This window comes from Cyanistes caeruleus, chromosome 7 (genome assembly GCF_971803275.1).
Source record: "Cyanistes caeruleus chromosome 7, bCyaCae1.hap1.1, whole genome shotgun sequence".
NCBI lineage: Eukaryota > Metazoa > Chordata > Aves > Passeriformes > Paridae > Cyanistes > Cyanistes caeruleus.
This window is the reverse complement of record NC_141707.1, coordinates 24449196-24467672: the sequence shown is the minus strand read 5'-3', so window position 1 is coordinate 24467672 and position 18477 is coordinate 24449196. Positions and strand designations below refer to the sequence as shown.

Sequence of the window (18477 nt, the reverse complement as noted above, 5' to 3'; positions counted from 1 at the left end):
ATGGTTTGAATTGAAATATTGTTGCACCTCCTTGTCTGTATTATAAAGACTTTAAGTGAAGGTGAAATCACTCTGACAATTGAGATAATGTGTAAAAGTGTTTGGAGTAGATTGTCAGGCAGTAGGACTGGCTTTAGCTAACTTGCCTTAACAGAAACATGATAAAATTCTTTCTCCACAAGTCTGGCAGTGGGTTGGAAGACAAAAGTGCCAAGAAGAAGTAATTAGTCCCACATAATTAAGAGAAGCTGAGGCAGAAGTGCCGGGTGGCTGCATGGCGTGTGGGGCTGCACAGGAGCCCAACACAGACCCCCAGACCACCCCACACCTGCTTAGACTCATGTGAGGAAATGCTTTCAACATGGTAGCAACCTTAGCAATGCCCTTCTAAGTGCTGGAGAAAGATATACTTTAAACCTTTCTTCAGCTCTCAGGTACCTTTCCACAAGGAAACAGTGGCAAAGCTTTCTGTCCTCAAAGGCACACCTGGCCCTGAACCCTCTCATCAGATCAAACCTTTTCAGGGAGAATATTATTATTGCTGCTGTTTCACTGTTTTAAAGAACCACACAGGTGAAGAGGTAGATGCCTCACTTCATATTCATGTTCATATGATAGTAACGATATGTAATGATAGTAAGGCCACTGTGCCCTTGTGTTGTGCCCTGCCTGGCTGTGGCTCTGGGGGGTGTGAGGAGGGTCTGGCTGGAAATGGGGCCTTCCTCCTGGTGCGAATACCTGCTGTGACCAGGCTACCAGCTCTCAAACGTGCTTGGGCTTACACAGGCGTTCACCTCGTTTTGCTGGGCTGCCAGGGCACCTCTGAGGCTGAGGCATTTGTGCTCTGGCTGTTGCCCAGCAGCCCTGTGCCTGTGGAGAGGGGTCAGGCCTGCTCTGGACAGAGGCCATGGCCTGCAGGTGGCATTGGAGGTGGCACTGCGCCTTGTCACACCTGCCACCTTGCTGTCTTCTCCTTGGCTTCCTCAGCACTGGGGAGCATGGCACATCAAGCTGGGCCCTCTGGACCCAGGCTGTGGAAGGGTGTTTAGTTCCCCCCAGCTCAATGCCTTCCAGCGCCAGGCATCGGCAGCAGTACTGGAGATTAGGCTGAGTTGGGCTCCAAAGCCTGCTGCTGTTTCAGAAGGCCACTGCGATCTTGCTGAGTCCACTTTCAGAAGACAATAACATTTCTGAAAGTTCTGAATAGAACTTGTTCCTGCCTGCAAAATCTGGATCACTAGTGTTTCAGATGAGGCTGGCTTGGCTGCATTTTGTGTGGTGAGTGCAAGAAACAGTTCGTGCCCTGTTGCTTTTGCTGTCATATAGGCAAATTTAGAATGGAACTTGATCCAGTACACTCAAATGAATTAAAATTCCTAAGTTGTAACTTCTACTGTAAAATCTTTTGGCATATAATGGGGACAGTGAAGATAATTTTAAAGTGGTAGGCAACAATGCTACATAAATTAATTTAACACATGAAATCATTTCTGTTCTCAATTGTATTATATTAAAATTTGACTGCAGGTAAATTGCTGTAGTTAGTATTAAGCTAAGTAATGTTTTTATCTTCTTTCAGAATTCTGCTTTACTGATTCAATTAATATGATTTGAACTGTCAAGGGCAGGAAAAAATTGAATCCTGACTTGCATTTTCAGATAGTTTAGTAGTTTTTGAATTATTTAGGAAAGCTCAAAATAAAAATGAAATGGAAAAATATATCAAACCCCATGTTTCCTTTGGTAAGAGTTTAGCCCTTTGGGACTGTAGTTTACTTGTACTTGTACTTATGGTTTTGCAAACCCAGAGAAGATTATTTAAGCTAAATCTTGGTTGCCTGACTTGCATGGATAACTTTATAGAAGTAATAGGGTTTTATGGCTCACTGTTGAATTAGGCAATTAGGACTTGCTGGATAAATTTAAACATCTTTTCAGCATAAGGTGCCCAATTCTAACATGACTGTAAGCAGATGGCATCAAGGATGGTTACTAATTCTAATGCCTTTCTCAGAGCTGTTCTCTCTTCTGCTGAGTTTTTCTAGAATGACTATGCATAACATAAACTTAGGGCATGGTTCTCTTCTATTTTGTAGTTTACACAGAGTGAAAAGAGAGAGGTTTTTTTTCGTATTTACACTTTAAGTGATCACATTGCAGGACAGGCATTAGGAATTCAATTGGATTATTGACTCCTCATAGTAAAATTTATTTTCCTTAGTATGTAACTTTTGAAAAAAATTTTTCCATAAAACAGATATAGAAATTTTTGCTCCTCCATTCAGCAAGTATTTAATTACATGGTGATTTATGCATCAACTTTCTACCACTGTAATCAAAGACACTTAATATTCAAACTGATTTATACACATTTTCATAGATATATAACTGGATGTACAATGACCATTTGGGAAGCACTATAATGAAAAATGTTCTGAAAATGAAAATTGAAAACCAAATATTTTAAAATGTGTTTTGTTTGAAAGATGAGTTTAAATACATGGAGAAGTTTCAACATGATAAAGCTTATGCAAGAGGCCCATAGGACATGCCACAGTTCAACCTTGGAGATTTTTGCCTCCTGATTTTGAAATCTTGGCTTAATGTGACCCTGAACTATACCAAATTGTATGGTTTAAGATGGATTTAGTTGACTTTCACATTCATTTGAAATGAAAAAAAACAAACCCCATGGTCCAAAAGAAACAGAAATGAAAAAAGGACTTATGTATTATATTTAATACAGGAAGAGTGATTGAAAGGAATGTTTAGTTTTGCTATTCTATGAGCTTAACTCGGTGTCAGAGGAACATGCAGACATAATTTAGGAAATGTGTAGAAGCATAGGATTCTTGAAGTGAACATTCCAAAAAGCAGAAGAACTTAATTTACACTTTTTATACACTTGTGGTCAGTGAATCAGAGATAAACAAGCTACCACTGAAAATAAAAATTATTTTTCCTGCTAATTTAAGAATTTATACACATTCTTCCATGACATATTTTTTTTAATCTTAAAATAGTACCATACATTTCTTGTCATCTGGCCTAAATATAAAGGTGTGTAATTTAAGTCACTAGACCATCAGTAGCTGTGAAAGCGTATATGTGGCATTTTTCTTCAAAAGCCACTTTAAAAGAGACCTCTCAATTCAAGGGGCTTTCAAATCTCTGTTTGCTAAGCTATTTCCCAATTTTTTTTAAACTGCTTGTCTTCAAAAAGAAATCATGGACTACATTCCATGGATTTAGGAGAGACAATGAGAATGAAGAGAGAGGAAACATCTTTGTAACTTTTGCTGATTGCATGAATATACTAGCACATGGAGAAAAATCACACTTCAACAAAGTTTACACTAAGCAATTCACCATTTCACTACATATTTCACTATTCATTACACAAAGCATGTCAGTGGAGTTGCTGAGGATATTTTCTTCAGCAGGAGAGAAAAAGCATGTCTCTGTGTTGGACCAGTGAATGTACAGTCTGCACATTACTGATTTAAGAGAAATAAACTTAGTCACTGAAGAACGATTTCATACAGTAAAAGACAATCTAATTTATGTAAATATAGGAGAGAATAGTACATGCAATTATATTTGATCACCTGATATCTTTTTCCCCCCAAACACCTATATTAGCTCTAAGAATGCTGGCCCCAATATTTGCTATATCCCTATAGAGAAGATCAACACCCTGATTCCATTAGTCTCCATGGAAAAGAAAAACAATATTTAGTGTACATAAGCCTGGCATATTTGGGCCCTTAATATTTTCAATGCACCTTGGAGTCATTATCTTTAGCTGGCTATATTTAGATTTGTTTACAAAGTGATGATTATTAGTATGAAATACTGAAAAAATTCCTTTTTTAGTACACCAAAGAACAGAGATTGAGTTTTTACCATACCTTCACTTGCGTGACGGTCCCTAAAAATGTTCTTGGGATGGACATTAAAGCCTTCTATGTCATGTACTGAAGAGGCTCTCCGTATACTACAAATACTTTCCTTTGATCTGGAATGGGTTAGTGGATTGCTTGTCTGTATCATGTCAGGGTAAAGTCTGTCCCACTGCTGCTTAGGTGATGAGTGGTCAAGAGGTCCAGATATATTAACCAAAGGTGAACATTTACTGTGTTGAATCAGTGCTTTTGTATCATCCACTTCTGAAGGACTACAGCTTTCTTTTGTAGGTGATTTAAAGTGCTTCATTGCCACTGAGTCATCGCTGTGCTTAGATGAATCGATTATGACTGCGTCGGGGTCTTCCTGGGGTAAGGACTGCTTTCTGTATGTTAGAAGTCTCAATCCAGGTAGCCGGAACCCAAAAAGTCTGCCTACATGTAAATACACAGAGACAGAAGAAAATATTACACATTAATGTCTGATCATTAAAATCAGCTTTTTTCACAGTGGAGTCATTTTTTTTACAGTGAATGATAGTATCTATTCCTAATACAATAAAATTCTTAGTAATAGAATGTTTAAATATATAAATATGATGTAAGTCCAAGTTTGTTATATTTGGGGTGTTAAAAGATTTCATAATTCAGACAGACCTAAGCTTTTGAGTGTAGAATGGGACTAGCAGCATTAATTCTACAGCCTATTTTAAGAGCTATGAGGTTCAGATGGTCCTTTCTAAATTAAAAATCTATGTATCTATAAAAGTCTGCCAGAACATGTCTAACTACTTTGCTTGGTAGTTGTTATTGTGAAATAGATATTTGTGGATTCTATTATTAGTGGAACTCCATGTGTTTATAAATGTACTGCTAATATATGCATTTATTGGCTACAGATTAAACAGGAAGATACCAGTGCTAATTTCTTGGGATAGAGAATTAATCTTTATATCAGTTTTGTTACAATCCTCTCCAATACTTACATCTGATGATTAGATGAAACGATTTTAATGAGTTTAAAATGAAAAGTAAAGGAGCAAAGTGAAGAAAAAACAGCATCACAGCTCTCAAAGTTCAGTTGCACCCATACAATCCAATTATTGTTTACATTTGCATGGGATGGGCTGAGTTGGGCTTGGTGTATTGGCAGGGGAGACTATCCTGAGTGTGTGGATAACTAATACTTCGTGTAATGGTAAGAAATATCAGTAGCTGAAAAGAAGAGTATAATATGGTGCATAGAAAGAAACTATAGAGGAAGAATTGCAAAATTTATATAATACCCTTCTAAAAATCCAAATTGAATAACAAATATTGTAAGGCTTTGTGTAATACAACTCCTAGATGGAGGCACGGGGACTTCAGATGTACAGAAAAAAATATAAAACTGTTTAGAAAAAGCAATGCTAAAGAAAGTTTAGCAAAATAATTTAAATAATTGAAATGATCAGGTGTCATTTTATAAACACTGACTTAATAACTTATTGTATCTCATTGCTTTGCTACATAAGTGTTTTCAACAGTGAATCAACAGTGAAATGATTTCTTGGAAAATATTTCAAAGTATCTTCTTACTGGGATAAGAAGTTCTGTTTGGGATAAGAATTTTTTTTTTTTTTCAGTCAGTTTAAAGTGCCTAACATTTGTCAATATTTACCACTGAAATCTATCGTTCCATACTGACATGTTTTGGAATAGTCCTTCTTTTATGCCTATGGTGACAGTAATTGGAGAACAATGGATGACCCATCTTAATCATTTAATGTTCTAAAATGCATGTCCTATATATTTAGTATTGAAAATGGAATTGCATTTTGAATTCTAAATGAATGAAGGTGAGAGTACCCTGCTCAGGAAAACCTGTCTAAGAGCTAAAGCTGCTGTACTAGATGATGCCAGAGGTCCATCTAGCACATGACTGGACCTTGATACTTTCCAGTGGTGGATACATGAAGAAGGAGATTAAGATCACTCTACTGTGTTACTTTTTTCAGTAAATTTACTCAGTTTCTAGCTATCTGAATTTCAGAAACATCCTGAGCTAAAGGTTGTTTGTTCAAACCACAAACTGAATATTTGGTGTACCTTTCTTCTATGAATTTGTCTCCATGATTTTTAAAAATGGTTGTAGTTTGATCTGCAAAGCATTCTATAGGAAAGAATTCCATAATTTTAGCATGTTTATGAAAAAATACTTCCCCTTACTTGCTATACACTTATTGCCTTGGGTAGGGTTCTAGCTCTTATAAAAAATAGCGAATAATTGCTCCCTTTTTATAGTGTCAATATACTCTCTATATGTTTACAGTTTTTCATACATCTGCTGAATTAGTCTTTGTATACCTGTTCAGCAAGCTGAAGAATGCTTGTGTAACTGTATTGTGTACCTCTGATCATCCTTTTCACTCTTAGTTATTTTTTATTTCTAATGTAATCCTTTTTGACAAAGGCCTGAGCTACTCCCAGACTTAGGGATCAATGCAGTGATATAGTGGATTTTTGTTTTGACCTTAGTTTGCTTCCTTATAATTACTAATATTTCATTACATTATTGAATTATTTTTCTAACTGTGTTAATTTAAGATATCTCTACAACAGCTGAGAATTCTTGTTTGGTAATAGATAATTTAGTCTCTAATATTGTGTCTGCAAAAAATTTCTTTTGCTGTTTTATCAGTTGGCCACTCAGCTTCCTTGCATAAGTTTTTGAATCTCATGTAATAGTCTGAATAATTTTTTAACATATACAAACATTCTCACCTCATTGTTGGCACCTTTTTTATCCAAGTAATTTAAAATGTATTGATATTGACTATTGATAACATCCAAGTGTGTAGAAATCTGGTGATTTATTTCCAATTTTTTCCCCCTACTTTAAAATATAAATCCATGTAATGATCTTACTTTTTTGGCCTTGACAATTTTTGAAAAAGTTTGTTAAATTCTAAATATTTAGCATTGAATTTTTCACTCTAGCTATATACACACAACAGTAAAATAGACAGAAATCTCTGTTACATAAACCAGAGTCATGCATCTTTAAAACAGCAGGTAAAGGTGACAATTTTTGGTCTACACAGTGATATTCAGCAGAGTGCACCTTGGAAGTGTGTATATTTCTTCTAACTTGCTAAGAATTTCTTCTAACTTACTAAGTATGCTTTAATTCTACAACTGCTCACAGTTGAAATTAGTGAAGAATGTAAAAAAAAAAAAAAAATTATTTTTAAAAGCACATAGAACTGAGCAGTGAAGCAGCTAATAAATCAGTTTTGAAAGCTTATTGCATCCAAAGTGTAATTAAATCTATAATTCTCTTTTTTATCAATTACACAGAAATTCTTAAAAACACCATTCATAAGGATTTCTGGCATTAGACACAGTTCAAGGCTTTTTGTTGGCACTCTATTTTAGTCGTATTCATGGTGCTGCAGATGGTCTTTTCTGCCTCACCACGTTAATATGACCATGTTATAATGCATTACTGATTTAGCTGTCTAACTGCAGTTCAGCTGGAAAGAATAGTCAGTGAGAATTTTGCTTCTTCCTAGGACTTTTGGACATGAAATAGAAAACTTTGATGAGCAGCTTTTTGCTTTTCTTCTATACACTGTAATAAATAGTCTCACCCTATTTCCTGCTTTTTTAATTTTCATATTCTTAAGAGAAGGAGTATTGCTGCTCTTCAGTGAACAGGTAATGAGCTACATGGTGCGTTGGACATTCATCTCTCTCCTGTAGCTAAAGTTATCAGGGGCCCCATTCAGAATTTGTGTAGTTTATTGAACTGAGCTGAGCAAGGAAGTGTAATAACACAATTTGTCATGTTGCAAAATTCTTTCAGGCCTCAGGCCTGCTGTCCCAGTATAGACTAAAAGTACCAGTGGAAGCTTTCCTGGCATCCTGTGTATGGGTGAAATCTTCTGTTTGGGAATGGACAATCCCGGCTTTGTGTAAATATGATGTCAGAGCAGATGGATCATGGCTTAAAATACTCAAACATGTTTCAGATGCAACTATGAATCCTATGTACTATAAATCCAGAGATAATGTTACATTAAAGTCCTTATGTTTTATTAAAGACTAGATTGCCAAATTCTTCTTAATGCTGAGTCAGAGATTTGTATGATTGTATCTTCCTAAGAGCAATTGAGGAAAGCAGTTGAGGCTGAGTCACAATTCCAGACTTATATTCCACCTCCTCCTTTCAAACCTTGCTTTACTGTATAAGTAATTTGCAAATGAGTTAATCTGTTGGTCGCACTTATTCTCTGTGCCATCTCAGCTGTTAAAGTTTCTAAATAGTAGAACTCAATCCAAAAATATCACTGTAGATGATGCAGGACTCTTCTAAACTGTTTGCAGATAGAATTGTCTCCAAAGTCTCAAATTCAAATTGACTTTTCTTGTGTTCGGGAAGCCTTTTATAATTCTGTTTCATATTTTGGGAGATCAAAGGAGAAGACATAGAATTCATGGAAGCAAAATGTTTTGATTAATAGTTTCAGGGGAAAAAAATGCAGGGAAAAATCCCATCCTGAGATTAAAATAAAATAGCCTTGTTTTTAATAGAAAACATTAATATAAAATTGCTATTAAACACTAAATACAACCATATATAGTTTTATGTCAGGAGGGAAAAAAAAGGAAGAATGAAACTTAGTTCCCAAAAGACCTTATAAACAGCTGCAATCATGGTTGCAAATTTCCTGCCCCATCAATACAATAAATAGGGTATTCCAGCAAAAAATATCTGAAAAAGGATTTATTTTGTAACCCAATACACTTTCATGGCTAGTGATTCTTGTGTCTGTTCTGTGCAAGCATTTCATTAAAAGGAAGGGAAATTATATTTGGCCTGAGCATTGCCTTGATACAGTGAAGATATTCCCTAAATTTCTAGTGATGAAAATGTATATTTACATACAAGACACAGTGGATAAGTCAGAGAAATGCCTGCAACTGAGAGAGTTTTTTCTTTGCAATTTCTTTAGTGGTCTCTGGGTAGTAGTAGATGCTATGTGCTGTCTCCCAAAGTCTGTTTAGCCCATGTCAATGGGCTGACTGCAATCCTATCCCAAGCACTGCAGGAGGGTAGTCCTAAGAGATAGCAGCTGAAAAGTTGTGATGGCTCCTCAAAGAATAGCTCAGCCACTTTTTGTAGCACCACTAGTATTATTGTTATTTTCATGCTGAAACAAAGCAGTTATCCAAATCCCAAAATGTAAAAGCAAAAGGAAAAATACTAGCTGGTCTCAGGCTCCCTAACTAGCACCTAGATTTAGTCTATTTGTCTAAATCTTCTCTAGATTTAGACTTTCCAAAATTAAATCAAAGGAGCTCAAACGCACAAAGGGTTTGCAGAAGGTTGTCTAAGTGAGGTGTAGAAAATGTCAGAACGGTTTCCAGGTGGAATGCACCACTTCTCCCAGGCTGAGAGCGGGACCAAAGTGAGCTGTTCATGTTCCTGTACAACTTGTTAACTGTGGTAGGGTGTTGAAGAAAATCAGGTCTTGGATAGTTTTACAATGGTGAATGACTGGTCTGGCTATAATACAAACATGTTACCTTTTCAATATATAAGGTTAAAAATAGAACATACAAATCCACAATGACCAACCTATTGTACACAGATTTCCTTGACAATAGCAGGTAAGATAGGTCAATTATGACAGACTGTCCTCCAGAGCATGGGATAATTCCATGATACCTTTTTTCTGAAACTTCTCCAAAGAATAAGCAAAATTACTTTCACAGAAGTAGCACAAGTCAGACCTTTACTGAAACATTTTCTCATAATTGAATGTCTACTGTCACAGAATTCCAGGATTTAGGTAATCAGAAATACAGACAGAGACAGTCATTGAATTACTGCTCAAAGGCTTGGAAATACCATCTAGCAACTCATGCAACAGACTCAAGGAAACAATTGCTTTTGAGAAATGGAATCCCTAAACACTGACAGTCTAAAATAGCAGCAAATACTTGAATGTGCTCTATGCAAACACTGCAGCATGTGATGATGCCTTATTTTCTATCTGAGCACAGCAGGCCTTGGGACAAAAAATTACAGAAAGAGACAATTATGGTTTTTTCAGTTCTTTTTCCCAAAATGCATTGAAGCACACTTAAATAGATAATTTTCGTGCTCTGCTCATTAAATAACCTAATTTATTTTCAGGAGGAATGAGCAAGGCATGTGCAATTATTAACATTAGAAACTAGAACTCATAATTCTCAGACAGTGAATACACTTCTTTTTTTATCCTCTGGTATGGTCTCCTTAAAATTTGGCACTCCTTTTAGTTTCTTCTAAAATTTAAGGTTGCATGCGTCTTCTACCAGTATAAGAAACCAGTAATCTTGTTTATGTTCCCTTGTATGTGAGAAAGATTTAACTTTGATATCTGCACATGGGACTCTGTCAGAATATGAAAGGAAGGGAATGAAGTCTCTGCTTGTGGGGCTTTGCTGTGTGTGGCTGACAAGTGAACTTAGTCTGAACAGTGTTAACAGGGTCTCAAAAGACATAATGTTTATACCCTGGAATGTTAATAAAAATTGGTACATTTAGCTGTTTTTCTTGCACTTGTTGATAGAAATACTATTTTATTGTATCTTATTCATTACAATTACAGGATTGCTTTTGTAAAACAGCCATATAAAAAAAAAAAAAAGTCCTCTCAGAAAGTGGTTTTTCTTCTTTAATTTTGATTTCTTAAATATGATTAGAAGTATGAAAGAAGAAAAAAAGTAAATAACTGCAATGAAAAAAATAGAAATTATTGCAGAAAATATATCTAAATTATTTGTTACCAGAACAATATTTAGCTGTCTTGGAGACACTATGGTGGGTTTTTTGTCAGTTGGAAATAAAAATAATTATTCTATCTATTAAATCAAGCTCTCAAGAAGTTCTCAACCCTTCATCACCTTGGTTGCCATAGGATAAACAATACTGCTTTTCTCTGAGACAGGAAGCTTGAAGATGATTTCTATGTTTTAACACTGAATTCATATACCACTATCAATTTCTGCAATGTATCTCATATACTGATTGAAGTTTTTTTATGCTCTGCCTACTGCTACTTTCAGTAATAATAAGATGAGAACTATCATTAAATGTGGATTTTTTATGTCATATAATTATACTAAATTTAATAGTTTACCTGTTATATCTATAGTTTTGCAGAAATAAATATTCAGACAGTGAGAGCAAGAGCAATATTATGACTTGAACTCTTCTAGAAATATAAAAAATGTAATGAGATCTTGAAATAATATAGCCAGAACAAAGCAATAAAAGAACTTTTAGATAGAGTTTTAGAAGATAGATTTACCTGAAGAAGAGCCACTTGAAAAGTTGTTACCATCTGAAATACAATTAAACTAAATTTACAAAAAGCTTTTGCTTGCAACAGATTAAAAAAATAAACAGACTATTAAGAAAAGATGGCAGAATATCAAATTTCCACACATTTTAGAAGAAAATTCAGGTAGCTTAAATTCACATACAATATGTAATATGCAGAAGAATTGTTCTGAAAGTGCATTGACTTTTTATTTGGAAAATTTAAGAACTATTCAATTAAGAAATTTTTGATAATTACTAAGGGTTTTTTTGCATATATCAATATGATTCCAATTACAAAGTTGGCTAAGGTTCCAGACAGAAAACTAAAGCAGGTGTACACAAGCTAACATGCTATTTCTCATGAAATGGAACTTCTAATTAGTGAAATTTTTTGCTAGAAAATGGCAATTTAATTTGGATGAAACTTGATAAAAAGTTGAAGAATTCATAATTTCCATCCAAAGAACAGACTTTATTCACTGACACTTGTTTAGAATATGAGCTTAGCCTCATATTCCTGATAGGCCTCGCTTATTTCATGTCTTCATGGCAAGAATTCTTTAGACTGTGTGTCCTTGCCAGTTGCTCTCAGGTCTATGAAATGCCCAACTTGCCTGGGCATTTAAAACAATCAAGTACTAATGATAGGATTCCATGCTTTAGAAGTAAGACATGGTGGATGTAAACTCCCTCATTTTTATCTATGGATCTATTTTTTTTGCTTATCTTAAAGCAAGCATTTTCATGTTGAAGACTATACATAAAAAACCATATTTCTTGTAAACAATATTCATCTACAAGCTTCTCAAATTAATTTGAATTTTTTTCTGCTTTCTAGTAGAGTAATTTTTGTCTAAGCTTGAGATACCCTGACTTTTTTTTCTCTTCAAGGTCAGAATCTGTAATTCTATTTAGCAAGTGCACAGATGTGTTAAGTTCTCTGTGCAAATTCTTATTATGAATAATAGAGATGTGTCTCTTTCTTCCATCAGAGAATGAAGTAAAATTCACTACCTTTGTACTTTCCTGAGGGTATGTATTATAATGTGGGATGACTTCAGAAAATCATTATCCTAGCCTTCAAGTTACCTCACCGAACCCACCCTGTTTTAAATGTCCTGAAAGGAACAGCTAGATAGGAGACCTGTTAAAAATTAATAAAAATATATCACTGGAAGATCTGTGTGATATGTATAAGTTGCCTCCACTGAAAGCTACTGAAAGCTGTGTCACTCCCTCTTTTTCATTTTCAACCTCTTTAATCAGAGATTGCTTTTTTTTTTTTCTGAATGTTTGTACAAGATAAAGCAAAATCTCTCTGATCGTAGCTGGGTGAGGCTGTAATTTAAACAGCTAATTACAGTTCAAGGAATCCAGGGAGGATTCCTTTCTGAGCTGAGCCCCAACTGCAGTCATCATGATGAAACAGAAGTAGAGCTACCCCAGTCATGTTTCTCTGTCTATAGAAGACGACTAAGAAAAATTATTTATCTCAGTGGCTGTTCTGTTAATTTAGGCAGTTAGGTGTTTGTGGAGCACTGAAGATGGTAATAGCAGAGGCTCTTCTGTCTTTTACTGGTGATTGGTGTTTGGACATATTCCTTTGCTAGGAGTTCAACACTGTTTCAGTTTGTCTAACATTTGCTGTAATTTACCTTGGAGACAAATATGCATAATTGACACTGGGGTTTTCAGAACTATGCTGCTGGTCCGCTAGATAGAAACCTTTGTCCTCCTGAACACAATTTTTCTTCACTAGCCCGCACTGAAGATGAATTTGCTTCCCGTGGTGCCACTAAAAATAAGATCCTGGACAAATTTCTCATTACATTTGGGCAAAGTCAGGGGGTTGCTCTTATACGTGTCATACTCTATGAGGAAAAATTGCAAGCATCAAACAGTACACAGTGTTTCATGACAACACTGCAGCCCTAATATATCTAGGACTAAAAATATATGCTTGCCTTTCACTAAACTACTATACTTCATTATATAGCAAAGTGCTTTGCACAGAGGAAAGCAAATACTGTGCTTTTGAGCTAGCTCTTTGGCTGGAAGGAAAGGCCTGATTTTAATTGCAGTTGTGTTTGTTTACATTAGTGTATGGAGTGTTCTCTGCTTCGCAGATGTAACTCCAGTGCTAGGGCCAAGAAAGAGGAAAACTTGCTGAGGAGTAATCACCTTGAAGTTGCTTCAAAGGTTTTCTGATTATAGTTTTGGCTATTTTAAGAATATTATTAGCCTCTTCACTTTATTTGAACGTTATCCAAAGAAAGTTATTATCCATTTATTGGATGCATAACAGATCTTCTCATTTCCTTCACAGAAAGAATCCCAAGAAATTATTCCAGGGTGTCTTTATTAGACTTATAGATTTTCAAATGATAAAATGATAAGAAAATCCTGAAATATCCCTCTTTGGCAAAATGCAATTACATGTTTAATTAAATAATTTTCTGGACTTTCTCCCATGAGGTAATAAACACAGTGTTTGGGAACCAATATTTGGCTTTTAGGTTAGTACTTCTAGCTAGTCAAACTGTTTTGAAATTAAAGGAATAAAACTTGTGATAAAGTTACCTCAACTGACTAGATATTTTAGCCTACTGAATAATAGAAATTTTGATCTAGACAGGGTTGGATTAAATGTTAGAAAATGACCTAAAAAATAGGTCAGTAAAAAGGTAAAATGCTTTAAGTGGGGCAGAAAATGAAGACAACTCAGAATTAATTTCTGAAAGGTTTTTCTCATTACAATCCCACGAATGGTCTCTTTTGAGCAAAAAAATTGTAGCCACATTCTACATATTGAAGTCGGTATCTTCAGATGTACGTGTTTCTGTCAGTTTGAATTGGCTGTTGATTTTCTGGGTTCAATCTGCTATGGTTGATTCTGATATCTTGTGTTCATTAGTTTTACAGACAATAACTATTTCTAAGCTTTGAGGAATAGAATCAGGTGCCATGAGAAAATAGTAATTTATGCCACTACTTCTATAAATTGCTTTAAAATCTCCTCGTAAAATAATGGAGTGGATTTTTTTGAGATTTGGGAATAAAATTGGACTCTAAGCATCCCTTTTCTCAACCATGGATATAAAACACATATTTACGCACAGAAGTTATAGCTTAACACTTTATAATAAGGATTTTAATGAAGTTTGTACAACACACTGAATGGGAAATCATATATGATTTTGGTTAATCATATATTGTTTGGTTAACAATTTATCTACTAGTAGATAAATTTAATTATAATTTCCTAGTGTTCAAAGAAATTTTTTGCTGAGGTGGTAAAAAATGACATCTCTTCTTAATTTAGTTCATTGTAGAAAATCTGTGTAAAGCTCTGTGTTCTTTTTTTACAATGAGTCTAACAGGAAGGAGTTTTCTTATACCAGAGTATCTTACTAAATATACATTATTTATGCATTATTTCAGTTGGAGCTCAAAATTTTATACAGCTTTGCAAATGGTTAGATTCATGAAAATTTATGAACTACATTTTTGGGAATAATTTTTCATCATTATAGTGGCAATCAAGCAAATGTTAGTGTCTTAGAAGGTGTAAGACAGAACAGTCCATATGAACTGTTAGAGATGAGTAAAATCCATTTTTAGGGCTTATGTAGCTCAAAACTATCAGTCATAATACTTCAATACACTACACAAATATTGATTAATTTACAAAACAGCTATTTATGTCTTCAAGTGTTTCACATAAAAAATGAGGTGGGGTAAAGTTATTAAGTGTTTTTTATCTTTGGGTATAGATGTTAATTTCTGGAATTCTAAAAGGTTTACATCATCTAAGAAAAGGCAATGCAAAAGCCAAAAACATATTAGAAAAGAATTGAAGTAAGAATGAGTAGAACTCTCATATATGGAAATGAGACAAAGCTTAGAAAGATTGAATGATGAATGGGCATCTATAGCAGAAATTGGTTTCTCTAAGTCTCGCTTTAAGTGCACATTGTACACATATATTCTTACTGGACAAGAGGATGTTACCCAGCTGTGGGATAAGTACGTACAGAAGAAATTTCTGCATGTCTCTGAATGCAAAGATGGAACAGGGGTAGTATTAAATAAGTTTGATTAGAAGTTTAAATGAAATGATATGGAAAAAGTTTTGGGCTATACCCTTTTTTCCTAAAAAAAAAGTTATATATGAACAAAAGCTTCCTTAGTTTTACTAGGGAACTGGCATACACTGGAAAATAGAATTGTGGCAAAGTACAAAAACAATGAAACAGAAGAGTGAAAAATCAGTTGGATGTGATTTATTAACAGGGTTAATACATGCTGGGATCTTCCAATATTTCACTATTTGGTTATACAAAAACTCTTCCCATTGCCAGTGAGAACTGGTGATAAATTCTTGCCAGAAAAAAACTGAAAGGACTTTTATGCTGCTATTGTGAAGTCACTATCGTCACTTTTCACATTACTGTCTATTCAGATATTTGCTGCATATAAAATAGGAACTCTTGAACACCAGACTAAGAAGAATTCTATTTATACTCAAATGTGCTCATCAAACTCCTGAATCATACCTTTTCCTTTTAATAATCTATTATTATCATCATCTGCCAAGCCCAGTGCTGACTCAGAACCTGTGTTAGCCATCATCCTGGCACATAACAAAAGACAGTATCCTTGTACTAGAGAGCTCACTGTTGAACACTGTTGAAAGTATCTGTCAGTATTCAGCTGATAAAATTTTAAGTTTTCTCCTGTCCAGAGCTAAATGCAGTCACTGAGCTAAACCTAAAAGATGTTGTCTTCCATAGGTCTTAATTTGTTCAGAGGGCCTTCAGGCCTTTAACAGATTGAAACCCCTCTTTTCTTCACGGCATGAAACGCTTTTTTTATTACATTGCATTAGATTTTGCAGAATCACAGAATATTCTGAAATGGAAGGATCAGTGTGTCCAGCTCTTATGTGAATGACCCATACAGGGGTCAACAACCATCCATAACCTTGGTGTTATTAGCACTCTGCTGTAATCAACTGAACTCACCTCAGTGGCAATTTCTGTCATGAGGAGTCTTATGGTAACTGTTAGTGTTCATAACTGCTGGCTGCAGCTTGCAGAATAGATGCTTTTAGAAAAAAGGAAAGGCTTTTCAAAGATAACACTTGATAAATTTGATCAACTCTTGATAAATCCATTAGAGGAAAGATGAAAGACGAAAGTATGTTATCTTGTTTTCTAGGGTCAGGAAAACAGCTGCAATCTATTTGCTTCCTAATAACTTTACTTCTCTCCTGCAACGTGACTCAGTCATTTTTTTTTTTGCTCTCATGGTGAAAAGGCATTCTGATATGAGAAAACAGTCTAAGGAGCTCTGGAATGAAATCTCTCATGATCTGCGTGCTTCTGGGTAGTAGATGTTAATGTAATCTGAAATCTTTTGTCTTTTGTCATTAGCAGTTGCTTTCATGGTTGTTTGTCAGAGATGTATTGCACTTGTTGTTTGTCTGGCTCCTTCTCCATTTTTATTGTCTAAATTGCTGCATTTGAAGGGATTTTGTTATCTTCCCCCCGCCCCCGCCCCTGAACCGGTACCTATTACTGTCCATTTATTTTGCGTGTGATCCAGTGAAAAGAGCTCACCTGTTTTACCTCCTCTAAATAGGGAATGATGATGAAAAACTATCTCCTGGAGACCCTGCTGTACACCTTTCTTATGCTGGGAACATGGCTTTAAAAAAACATGTTTTTACTGGTAAACAATCCACCTGTTTTGACTTCTTTTCTAGCTTGTTGGTGTCTCTCTGCCTTTTCTATATTTCAAAGCTTTTGTCTGTTTTAGTTTAAAACCACCATTGAACTGTACACAATATCCTGCAGTTATTTCTGGATGTTTTGCATAGCTTGGCCTCTTTCTTGCCAAGAGAAATTTTTGGTTATGTAGCATATTTTGTATCACCATCCATCCCATCCGGCCCACGTAACAGTCTGCTCTGAAACCACAAGCAACTCAGTAGAAGATGGAGCAGCCATGTGCCTGCTCTATTTTCTGCCAATTTCTGGCATCTGTCTGTACCCACTAGCAGGAAAATGGTTCAAGTCACCTTTCTTTGCCTCCTTTTACACCTTGATCTCTCTCTGTGAGAGATCAGTTATGCACTGAGCTTAATCTTTCAAGATTAATCTTTCAAGAACTTTCAGCAAGGAAATCCCCTGTGTATGTCAGGTGTAAATAAAAAAAGAGCAGGATGTTTTGACAAAGTTGGGGTATTTTTTGTAGATTTCCTCTTTAGTGGCTTTTCACTTTAAAATGCAGCAAGAGATAACACTTGAAACTGTACAATGATGTGTCACAGATATCTGAACAAAATGTTCTTTTTCAAGATATGAAGCTCTGTTTTTTCTCCCCAATTGGTATTTTACCTTCTAGTTCATCCATAAAACCACAGTAAACATGGACAAGTTGAACAATTTTACCTATGTTATAAAATTGCTTTTTAAATGGAGAAAGTAAGATGTTTCAAACTCACAAAACCATTGTATACTAAAATAAAACCAGAATATGGGTAGGGTGTCGCCCTGAAAATTAAGCCTTCTGATAATGTTTTCATAGTTTTAGTTACTTTCCCATGAACGTTCTGTAAACATAAGTTGTTTATCATATTCCTTCTAAGAAACGTCTTTTGATGGATGTTTGACATGACCAGTGTGCTTGGAAAGGTGCTAACTTAATTATCCAATCCCTGGTCATTGTTGAGAATATATAAATACTGAACTCAGAGAATAAAGGTACCTTTTTCTGTTCTGATACTGAGAGGTGTTTGTGTGAATATTTTTGTGTCCTGTAGTGACAGTAGGGTTTGCCCAATTTTTTTCTGACGCAATTTTAAATTTTTCTTATACTCCTTAATGAGCTTTTAACTGTATCATTAGCAGAAAAAAAGCATTTTCTTGGTATCTCATGAAAATCCCAACAAAAAACTGTTGTGTTGGTTATCAAAAAAACCCAAACAGTGTGAAACAGAATAAGAAAAGGAATCATAAACCACGAGATTTTAAATATATACTATAAAGACTATTTACAAAGGCTTTTTTAAAAAATGTGATATTTGGTGAACAAACAATTATTTGCAGACTGCAAGTTTCTAGTAATGGAAATTTTCTTTGCCACAATCTTATAGACCCAGTCATTGTAAGGTTCTATGGACACTTCAAGTACTGTGTAGTATTTGCATCA

General features: G+C 35.1%; 1 protein-coding gene and 1 long non-coding RNA gene across 9 annotated transcripts in view; one reads left to right on the top strand and one right to left on the bottom strand.

Annotated features, from left to right (window-relative positions):
* The window catches only part of KCNH7 (potassium voltage-gated channel subfamily H member 7), a 203038-nt gene that overhangs the window by 63522 nt on the left and 121039 nt on the right, over positions 1–18477 (bottom strand). For all 3 annotated transcript variants that reach the window (XM_023931109.2, XM_023931107.2, XM_023931108.2), the window contains exon 4: positions 3912–4340. In XM_023931109.2, coding sequence (XP_023786877.2) covers positions 3912–4340 — 429 coding nt within the window. The remainder of the gene's footprint in view (positions 1–3911; positions 4341–18477) is intronic.
* LOC111932151 (uncharacterized) overlaps positions 684–18477 on the top strand; it is a 287756-nt gene continuing 269962 nt past the window's right edge. For 4 of the 6 annotated variants that reach the window (XR_002865972.2, XR_015288998.1, XR_002865968.2 and 1 more), the window contains exons 1-2: positions 684–1278; positions 4197–4277. This is a non-coding gene — a long non-coding RNA (uncharacterized LOC111932151). The remainder of the gene's footprint in view (positions 1279–4196; positions 4278–18477) is intronic. The other 2 variants (XR_015289000.1, XR_015288999.1) reach the window with 1 other exon arrangement.